Source organism: Eurypyga helias, unplaced genomic scaffold (assembly GCF_000690775.1).
Source record: "Eurypyga helias isolate BGI_N326 unplaced genomic scaffold, ASM69077v1 scaffold9599, whole genome shotgun sequence".
In the NCBI taxonomy this organism is placed as follows: domain Eukaryota; kingdom Metazoa; phylum Chordata; class Aves; order Eurypygiformes; family Eurypygidae; genus Eurypyga; species Eurypyga helias.
Window position 1 is genome coordinate 84,815 of NW_010270175.1, and position 11,542 is coordinate 96,356.

Here is an 11,542-nt window from a genome sequence, read left to right on the forward strand (position 1 = left end):
TCTTCCCTGCCTCCACCTCTTTGAGTCATCACCATTCACTATTTTTGTCTCCAAGGTCTAGTAATCTTGTGAGGCTGCACACATCCCTGTGGGATTTATGACCTGATATCCTATTTGTCACCAGCATAGCCCAGTCTAAAATGTGTCTTTCTCGCTGAGTCTATCCTTCTTGTGCCTCAGCACCCAAATATTCCTATTCAGTCTTCATTCATACCAGCCTTAGTCATTCTATTGCAGTTCTCTACAAAGATGTTGTAGGTGGTTATAGTAGTTTCCTTATGAAATTTGTGGCAGATTGAGGCACGGACTTAGATCAGTGCAGATCCTGAGACACTTTATTTGCAACAAGCACTTCTATTTATATCCGGTTTCCCTTCCCCTCAGTTCTGCCTAGACATTTTCCAGCAGAGTTGCAACACCGGAATATCCTAAGCAAGGCCCTCAGCTGTCCATGCGCTTATCACCTGATTCTACTGTCCTCGGTGTTCCTTTCTTATGCCGATTTCGGCAGTTCACCTCTTTGCTTCCAACGTCCTGTTTTTAACCGCTATGTTTATTTGCCATGGCAACCCATGGTCCAAGATATCATGGCCTGTTAGGCCTGCTAAGCTCTCAACAGACCCCACAAAATTGATACACCTGAGCGATGCTCTCACCTAAGATACAAGTCCTAATTTCTTCTTGTTTTTCTATAGCACTACAGAGACTCTGCCCTTGAGTACTTACTCAATATTCCTGAACACCCAGAACTCAAGTATTTGATTGAAGAATTAATTGAGCTAGAGATCTTTGCGTGTGGATAGGAGCTAATTTTAGGAAATTTCACAGTGTTATGGAGCAGATTAATCTATCCATGTAGACCTGGCTTTGCTCACCTGTAGCTGCTGCTATGTAAACACTTGATATCAACAACAGTTGTAAGAGATTATTAACTACAGACAAAAGCAATTATTTTAGGTCCACGTATCTTATTCAATAGCTATTGCATTCTGCAAACTCATCTTCTCCAAATGTAAATGAAAGGAGGCAGAAAACAATCAACATGCCCAGAATTACCTTTCTAATACTACATGCTCCAGGGCAGTGGTAAAACTGTTGTGCAGAATGTAGAGGCTTCAACTGGCACTATTACCCCTCTAAAAAAAGTGAGGAAAAAAATTGCTTACAGATCGTTTTGTACAATGACATCATATAGAGGAGGTCGCAAAAGATAACACTTGTATGTAATTGTCACAATGACATCATCAATAAAATTTGTTTCACCAGTATTTAAAATCCAGGTAGACTGAGGACTTAGAGACATATGAACAAACTACATTATTGTAAAAAATTGTTCTGCACCTTTTGATCCACCATGTGCCAGCATATTTGCACAGCAGTGTAACCAAAGGAACTTCTAGAGCAAAATGTGGCCGTTACCCTAAATAGTTGCATTTTCTTGCTCTTTTATTTGACCTCAATGATCAATATTAAAGAAAAGTGTATCTGCTTAATCAGAAAACGTGTACGATGATGAAAATGTATGTTTTACCATTTTAAAATATTTTTTGTTTCAGGTTTGATTTTAACCCAGGTTTTCTCTTTAAATAGACTTTCTGGGAGCAGGGTTTTTATAGATAAATGGAAATATTAAAGGGAGAAATGTAAATACGGTTGCTTGCACTATGACAGGTGTCCGGAGTGGGAAAAAAATTGTCTCTAGTATTTTTCTTCTTCTTTCCTTTTAACACATACAACAAGTTTTTTAGTTTTGAGATTTGGAAAAAAAAAAATATTGGTTTAAGATTTGGTGAGAATGTGTTTGTTTTAATGCAATATTGTCTCTATATATCTGTTACTATGTCAGATTTTTTTTGTATGAAAACCTAGTTCTCTTCTTAAAAGCTTCAAAATCTCAAGACTGCTTTTTAGAACTTATTTTTAAATGGATATGACATCCATTTTGTGAAAGCAAATATTTACTGTGTTAAATGAGGATGTAAATTTTTCCAGAAGACTGAGTGCAAAATTATGTTTGTTAGTCAGCTATATTTGCAAGATCAGTATGTGAATAGTACTGAAGAATCAACTCCTGTATTCAGATGAATTGGAAAAAAATTATCATCTTAGATAACTTCAGTAAGATCAACAAATTAACATACTCATTAACTGCATGCATATAGGCTGCTAGTGTGCTGGCATCATTTCCAATACTTAGCTTTGCAAATCTGGAACACAGCTGATAGTGATGTTGACAACATATCGATGAAGTGGTGGGGTCTTTCCATTTTGTGAGCACTGAAAGACAAATCAAGTTTCTCAGAATCAGATGAAGCTGCAGACAAAGCATAGGAGCATGGTATTAGGGTGAGTTCATGTAGTCTTACCCTAATTCAGAAAGGTTGAGAAAATGGACATTGTTGCGTGTTCCTCACCAGTAGTGTATTAACACAGCATAATCCCATCATAAACAAAAACTCTTGCTGACTCCATTTTGCAGTTTTAGTAATCTGCTGTTTCTTCTTCCACAGGAGTGTGGTTGTACCAGTAAAGAAACCCCCTCCAGGTAGTCTGGCTGTTACCACAGTTGGAGCTGCTACAGCTGGGAGTGGACTGCCACCGGGTAGTACACCTAATATATTTGCTGCGACAGGAGCTACACCAAAAAGTATGATTAATACAACAGGTATTGTCCTTAAATATTTTTGTGACCCCCATTTTTTCTTGTTTGTTTTTTGTTTTGTTACTTTTAGTGGTGTTTTGTTTTTTAATCATCTTTTTTTGTTACTGTTTTTGTACTTCTAAAATAAAAACCTGGAATTATTAAATCTTGGCCTTAATTAGAGCCAATGTTTTCTCTTCAGGTATGTTTATAACCTTTGATAGTGCACATGGGACTTTCACAGCCTTAAATAAATTAATAAATAGCTTTAATACTGTTTTATAAGTGTAGTTTAGCGTTGAAATAAGCTAACTTCTCCAGTGCTCTGCAGTAGATGTTTATATGATGTACACCAACTAATCCTTTCTTATTCATCAAAGTAAAGAAAAATAGCTACTTAATAAATATATTGTACATGGTGGAGAGTTAATACTTTGGGAAATTACTATTTGTCAATGAAAATTATGCTATGATTTTTTGGGTGGTTTTTCAATAAGAACCTACCTAATTTTGCAGTCTTGTCTTATCAATACTTGTTTCTTGTGACGTATGGGAGGAGGACAAGACCTTCTTTTTTAATTATTTATAATAGTTATAATGGGATTGTCTGTCATAAAGGAGCCTGTTAACCATGGAGACTGGTTTCCATTCAGAAATTAATCCTTACAGAGAGCAACTGATGTTTACTTAAACGCATTTGAAATGTCTGGCTATTGTTTTCTTTCTAAACGGAGTAAAAGCACTTGAGAGAAGAGCTCTCTTCAAGGATATCACAACTTCAGTCAAGGGTTGAGAAAATGAAAATCTCTCGGGGGTTGCAGAAAGTGGAGGGGGAAGCTTTTGGCATCCTTCTGCTTTACGGAATAATATGAAGGCACACTCATTTTTTTTTCTTTCCTTTTGCAGATTACCTTTAATACCTGGTAATAGAACTTTGATTTTACTAAGGATAAAAAAAAAATCTTAAAAATCTATTTATCCTGAGGCAGATGGGAGGAATGAATGCTCTGAATAATGTTTTCACTTCTATGAACAGTTCCATTTGTGTAGCCTCTTCTGTTAATCTTGAATGGATTTCCTTTTAGGTACTCTTATGTCATGCAAAAAATATCCTACATTGGAAACCTTGTTTTCCATATGATACTGAATAGTGTAAGCTTTTCATTCTTCTCACTGATTAAAGATGTGAACTGTTTTGGCTGGAATGTAGTTGCCCTTCTTTGTAAGTAATTGCATTTTAAAATCAGTCATTTCCCCAATACTGTCCTTAGTAGAGGACAGTATTGCAGATACCATGGTACATTCACTGTGGATTACAGGCTGCTTTTTTGGTAGGTTTTATAGCTTCCTTTTTTTTTTTTTTTTTAATGCAACTGGTTTTGTCTCCTAGTCTATGGATTAGCTTGATTAAAGGAAAAGTATTGATTCAGTGGAATTTCAGCAAGTATCAAATTTAATTAGAACTGTATGTGTTCTGAACTTCTTTAGTGATCTTATTTGACAAAGCCTTTTATGCGTGAATTCATCTGAGTGAGCTTTATTGATGAATTCTCTTAAGAAAGTCCTTCATCTCCAACTTTTTTTAGATTTGAATTGTATATCAGCAGTTTAGAGATGTTAAACATATTAATGGCAGTTTAAAAAAGTATTGAAAACATATAAATATATAGTAGATTAAAATGCTTGTTTTGCTATTTTTAAATGAGCTATGGCTACAATAGTTTAAACAGTCATCATGTATGTCAGTTTTTGAGATATATACATGAAGTATCCAGTTACTTGCTGGTTTATATACTTGTAGAGTTTGTGAAATTATTTATGTTATTAATGATTTTGAAGTAGTGTATAAAATTCCATTAAATAACACTTTTTTTTTTTTTTACTATGGTAAAAAGAAACAGTAGACAAATTTTTAGAAACACTAGATGTCCCCCCAGACCTTCTATTTACAGTTGTTTTTTACAGTATGTCACAGATACTCTAGAAATACAGTTTTTTCTTTGAGGTATATTCTGTGCTGGGCTTGTGAGAAAGGTGTGTTTTTCTGTTATTCATGGATTGCAGTCGGTGTTTACATTCCATCTGCCATCACTGTTGTAGTCAATGTCACTGTCATGATGTAATGAAATGTATGTTACTGAAGTCCTTTTAGTGCTTTGAATGTATCTTCTGAGAGATAGTTTTCCTTCCTTCATCTCTTTATATAAGAATCTGGTTTTTACAGGTTTTAGATTGGATTTCTCTAATTCATATCCTGATTTTCACTTCTAGGTTAATCCAGTAGTTCTTAATCTATTTGGCCTTCTAGGAACCTAGCTAAATTAAATAATTTAGTAACTACTTTTTTAGATAAAAACCTTAATGAAAATAATTTGACTGCGTAAGGAAAAGAGTAAGAAGCAATCAAAATATTTTACTTATGTATGTATAAATATATATGTACATAAGATAAATTCCATAAGTAATATAAATATGTGTGCACACACACATACACATCTACAGGAAGCCTTGTCTTTGAATGCAAGGTTTTTTCAGCTCTCCTGTTCCCAGCTAAGTTGCTGTGATTCCCATATTGGGAGAGATGGCCACCTTATATTTTTGTGTTTCCTTCTCAGTGTGTCTGGGTACATTTACAATTTGCATTTAGTCCAAATGAGAACCCATGGTATAAACCAAAACCCTCCTCCCACTCACATTATTAGGCTAAATCAGTTCCTAGTCTAAATTCTGAACCTAACCACTTACTCCAGTGTCAGCGAGCCCAGTAAATCCTCCTGTTTTGAATGTAAATTTTCTTATATGAACCAGTCAAAATTCTCATTTCTACTTTTAATATTTTATCAGTAAAAATTAGTTAAAGGCAAATTAAAAAAAAATTAATCCATGCTGTAAGAGAGTTTTTCACCATGACCAGCATTTAACCTCTACTGTCAGCTGGCTGCTTAAGCAGTTAAGAAAATATAACTGCTTTGTAGAACTCTGCAGGAAACTTGAAAATAATATATACCTGTGTGATGTAAAGAACAATGATATATCAACTGCTAAAACTGACCAGCAACAAGGAGTTACTATTTTTATCATTTTAAAATATTGGCAGAATAACGCCATTGATCTCTAAACTGTGGTTCTCCACCCCTTGTTGCTCGCTTGGATAAATGTTGTTGCCTGTCGCCCTTGTCTCTGGAAGCACTGCAGTCCCTAAGGCTTTGAACTCCAATTCCAACTCCAAGGCTGTTCCTTGCTACCTCTCATGCTGTGATGCGTTGCACAAGGACCATGCAGCAGAACAGGGACAGCATTTGTCACAGTGCTCCCGTTACCCTTCATGGCCACTCTGAGCCGATGCTGGTTTGCTTCAGAGAGGCTGAACTCACAGTGCCATTTCAGCAAACATGATAGATTGGCATTAAGAGTCTAAGTTTAGCCCTTAGCTCTGACCCAGATCACATAAAGTATAAATGTATGCTCTGTCTGCATCTTTCTTCTAGGCAGCTGTTCACAACCCATTGAAATGATACCCCCACTGCCCTCCCTGCTTGTGCGATCTTAAAATTCTCCTTGACTCAAGGAAGGAAACAGAAATAAAATTAAAAGCCTTAATTCTCCTCAGACACTAGTTTCTCCCATTACTTTCTGAAGGAATATACATTTTCTATCTTATCTGTCATTTTTTAATTTGCATTTTATTTTCTGCCTGTAGTTACAACTGGGCAGCCAAGAAGTGTGTTCATATATATATTAAAAAAAAAAAAAATAGATAAACTTCTATTCTCCACTCAAGCTCATCTTAAATATACCTTTGTTTTAGAAAGATCTTGCTTTACAGGATGATGTAAAAATATTTTCATCTTTGGAATATAATTTGGGAATAATGAAAATGAGGTAAGGATTTATTTTGCCTAATTTTCAATAGCTTTGTAAGCTTATTATTTTTATACTAAAAAAGTAAGGTATTAATTTATATGATAATCATATGGAATGATTTTAATTGTTTTAGAATAAATAATATTATTTCCTTACTTAAAACTAGATGAATAAGACAAGGACTGTATTAAAATTCTCTGAAAGTTACCTTTCTTCAGACTAAATTAAGACCTGTATTTTTTGGGGGACAGGTGCAGTAGACTCAGGATCTTCTTCTTCCTCTTCGTCATCCAGCTTTGTGAATGGTGCTACCAGCAAAAACCTCCCAGCTGTCCAAACTGTTGCTCCAATGCCAGAGGATTCAGCTGAAAACATGAGGTATAAAATTTCTATCTTTTAATATTAATTATAATTTCTCCTCCCACAACAACTTCATACATACAAAATAGTATAAATAGAAAAAGATATATAATTTTAGCTCATTTAATATTTTAGTTATGAATTGAGTATAATATGTATTTTTATACTTTTTTGGTACTAAAATAACTCTACAACAAACTATGCCAGACACTAAAACCACATTAGAAGTAATTTTTTAGTTGACCAGCATTTTATATGGCTCAGTAATGACAGTAAGAACTGGAACTCAAGCAGAACTTGGCAATGGAGCACTAGCGAATGGAAAGAGACACACAACCTCTTCTGAGCAAACAAAAGCCCTATTTAATCTGGAGAGGAGGAAACCAGACATATATTCATGCAGCTAACTAAATGGTGCAGCAGATCTCAGTTGGTGTTGTAAGAGACACATGCCACGGGATAGCTAATACCCTTCTTACTGGGAGCCAGGAAAATGCCCTCTGAAATCCCTATAAAATATCTTTGTGTAATAGATCATTATTTTGTAAACTTATTCCGTTGTGCCACAGCACACCTCAAGGACAAATTTTTTACCTTCTCAAGGTGCACATCTATCTGCCCTAAAAAGCTGACAGAGGGTATAGTAAGGAGTTGGCAAGTGTTCCTTAGTTGGCCAGCCACTTTGAAGTGTCGTTTTAAGGAGTTTGGAGTGGAGACAGCAACCAACCTAGCTGTTCATCAGCTTGCAAGATCATGAAAAAGAGAATTTCATTCCTTAAGGAAATAGAAAGGAAATAAACTTAAATCAAGGATCCTAGGGAACCTGTAAAAAGTACTGGTGATCCAGTGAATTAACACAGAGTGCAAAAAATGCCTTTTTTTGCTGGTCCTATCTGAAGGGTCAGGTGATTGGTGTAGGTGGAAACACTGCAGTGGTTGCCAGCCCAGGCTGAAAGTGTGAGGGCTGTTGGCTCCACTCCAAAAAGGTGCAAATGATCAAGGAGGGAATGACCATTTGTATGGCGTTATTTATTGCTTGACAGCATTACAAGACAAGTTAATAAAATTGTGACATAATTCAACTGCTCCTTTTGCTTCCTATCTTCTTCATATGTTAGGACAGTGCTTTGATGTGGGTGAAATCTTTTTTAAAATTTATATACTGAGGTATGTTAAAATTAAACTGGATCACTAGTCAGTTTATTTTTCAGTTATTTCAACTAATGCAATGTTCTTAGGTTTTTTTTCACAAGCATTTTGAAAGTTTTTGTCCTGTCATCAAAGATGCAGGACAGCTGCAAAATCTAGAATTCAGATTTTGAACTCAGAACTTGAACTCAGAGATAGTTCTACTCTGAGTAGTAACTGAAATTAGCGACTGAAAACACTTATGTGGAGCACAATATCACAATTGTAGATAACTTAAAGCTAATCAAGACAAGAAATGTCTTGTGGGCTTTTATCACTTCCCTCACACCCAACCCCCAAGAAACAACTAAAACTTTATTTTGATAATAGATAATATTGGGGTTTCTAATTTTGAATTAATTTGCGTCAGCTTTTATGAGATTGAAAATCAGAGTTGTTTGTGGGGTCAGAGACCATGACGTGAAAGCTAATTCACGTAAACCTTCCCTTATAGCCGCTCTATCAGAAAAGAGCTGCTTGTGGCTGTAGACTAAGCAGAGAAAAGTGAACAGGAGCATGATCTTGGACTTTCAGGCATTGAATAGTCTTGATTTGGAGGTAGAAGTTTGGCCTGGAATGAGACTGGGCAGGTAGCATACTTGGGACTGGGAGAGTGGGTGCCCCCACCACTCATTGCACTACCTTGTGGCCAGTTCTAGCACTAGGTAGTAAGAACTGGCCACGGGATCATTTGGTCTCTTTGCTCACAGTTTAAAAGTATTTTTTTTAATCTGATGTTGCCGCTGTGTTCTTTCAATCCTTCCAGTCCTGTTTGATTACCTTCATATATATATGTTATAGGTATTTATATATCATATATATTATTTATTTTCTGATATGTGTTACCTTTAATCTGCAAAATAAATAATCTTGTATTTGGAAGCTATTAAGAATTTATTTGCTTGGAATAACCCAAGCAAATTTTTGGGAAAAACCCAAAATATTAATTCTTTTTAAAAAAACAAAAAAACAACAAACAAAACAAAACCCTGAAATCTCCTAGTTCAGTCATGACAACTAGTTACATTAATCCCCACAGGGAGTTCCCTGATGATTGCAGGATACATTATAAAGTATAATAGATGTTAGAAACAGCTGTAGAATCAGATCAGTCTCTCTTCTTTATTGCTGCTCTGTGTGTGTGTACCGCAAAGGCAGTAGATGGGCCACCTACTTCCCTGAAACATTTTTGGTGTCTCTGTGTATTCTTTTTCCTAATTTTGCTTGTTCTTTTTGAAACTGAAGGACTCAAGTCAGGTTTCAACATGTAAATGCGGCAGGAATTTATATGAAGGAAAAAGGATTTCTTTTTTTCTCTATTTAAATATTAATTTCTGTCCTTTGAGATGCATTTTTAAACAGTGCTGAACTTTGATCTCACATTTTCACAGAATACTATTCCCAGTTGCCCATTAACAGATCCATGATATACAAGATCCATCAGTTATCCATTTGATAACAAGGTGTTTATTAATAGCTCAAGCAAAGTGTTGATTAATAGCACATCCACACCTCCTATATTACTGGATTCTTAAATAAAAATTGATCTTAATTTAAAAACTTCTCAACTTGAATTTTTTTCAATTGTATGTAAAGTTTTCAGGTTAAGTGAACTCTAAAATTAGGCTTTTTAAAACAATATACAGTGAAGGCATATTTTAAAACATGGTTTTGAGAAGTCTGGATTGGTCTTGTAGGCTTTTTATCTCTATCAACAAAAGGTTGGGTTAGATTAGTGTTGCAAATTAAGAACTCAAAGCTAGTTGCCTGCATTTCGAGTACAGTCAGTAGAGAATTTAGCATAATCATCTAAAACAAAGGCTGGTGATATGAATCCATCCTTTAGAATATAAGAAAATTGATATCTGTATTTGAAATAGGAAAGCAGCACATTGAAAGAAAATAAGCTCTAGGTTCAGTAAAATAATTTTAAGAAAATTAAGGAAAACTTCCAATGTGTTTATAATGACAGCTAGTTTTCTTTTTAAATGTAGCGATCTTCATGTGATCAGAATTTAAAATTCCACATTTATTTAGTGTTTATAGATAGTAGATACAATATAAAAATTAAATGCCAGCATTCATTCTCTTAGATTCTGTCAATAAATGTAACTGCTTCCTATAACTGTGCTTTTAAATGCCAGTAATATTTTGGTGCCATAACTCAAGCACAAAGAAAATCCCTTCAGCCACCAGCAGTTTGAAAAAGAACAGCAAAAATTCTTGGTAGACCAAAATATGTATGTAATTTCATTTCTATTTTAAATAGTTTCATTCTTTAACATAATGCAGCAGATTTTTAACCTTGGCATAAGAGTTTCAAAGGGCCCTGTCAGACTTTAAAAGGGAAGAAGGACTCTTAAGGGTTACAATCCTTAGCACACTTGCTGATGTTTGCATACTATTGCTAGGTTTGTATCCTCAGACAAAGGAATATTATTTCTGGTATTTAAGAAGCAAATAGACTTCACAACACCTTCTCATTGTACAAGTAGAAATTAAGGAACACTCCATGCTTCAAAGAGTGTATAGTCTCAGCAGGCAGAGAAGTATAAATGCAAAGGCAGTCATTTAGCTGGGACCATGTTCCCTAAAAGCTGAAGAATATTGGTTTTCTTGATACCTGTGCCAGTACACTTCCTCATACACTCCCTTGTTTAGCATTGCAGTGCCAGATGTTGCTATTTGAAACCTTGAACAAAAAAGCAAGTTACTAGTGATTGCATTGCGTGCATAAAATCTTCTGTTTTCAAGCTTTCAAATGTATATAAAATTCTGAGATACATATAAGCTGAGATAGGTGAAATAGACTTACACTTGAATGTATGGCATACTTCTTACCACGTTTCAAAATGAGAATACAGATTTTAATTGTTCTGGAGTACTCTGTAAATGCTGTAGAATTTATGAGGCTGCCACACTTCTGACTCTGACCGGACATTTGCATTTACCTTGATCCATTTAACACTGTAAAGTTTAATCAAATTATGATCATCCTCTTTTCCAAAGAAGCTTACAGCAACTTTTAAAAACAGCTATGACTTGACATCATTTCAGTTCTGTTGTTAAATGTTCTTTCAATCATGGTGTCTGTTTTTCCACAGTATCACTGCAAAGCTTGAAAGAGCCTTAGAAAAGGTGGCCCCTCTCCTGCGAGAAATTTTTGTTGATTTTGCCCCTTTCCTATCCCGAACATTGTTGGGCAGTCATGGACAAGAGCTGTTGATTGAAGGTACTGTTTCTGTTCTAAAATTATATTATCTTAGCTATTAATCATTTGCTGTGAACAATTTTTCATTTTCACTAGACTGTATATAACTATTTTGATAAATTAATCAGCTGTTAATATGTTGTGATTTCACTTCCTTGAATTTAATTTCATTTAAAGAAATTAAAAGTGATAGCTTCTGTATTCCTTTTTTTCCCTCTAAATGAGATGCAGTGTAGAGATACATCCTGTCATCTTGGAATGCAGAAACCTCTCTATAG

The 11,542-nt window shown here is 35.0% G+C and overlaps 1 protein-coding gene across 1 annotated transcript in view; it reads left to right on the plus strand.

Moving 5' to 3' along the window:
• Positions 1 to 11,326, plus strand: part of NBEA (neurobeachin) — a gene marked incomplete at its 5' end in the record, with an annotated part of 91,589 nt that extends 80,263 nt beyond the window's left edge. Inside the window, 3 exons of the mRNA XM_010158354.1 lie at positions 2,511 to 2,665; positions 6,757 to 6,883; positions 11,158 to 11,326. Coding sequence (XP_010156656.1) covers positions 2,511 to 2,665; positions 6,757 to 6,883; positions 11,158 to 11,326 — 451 coding nt within the window. The remainder of the gene's footprint in view (positions 1 to 2,510; positions 2,666 to 6,756; positions 6,884 to 11,157) is intronic.
• Positions 11,327 to 11,542: the final 216 nt, after the last annotated feature.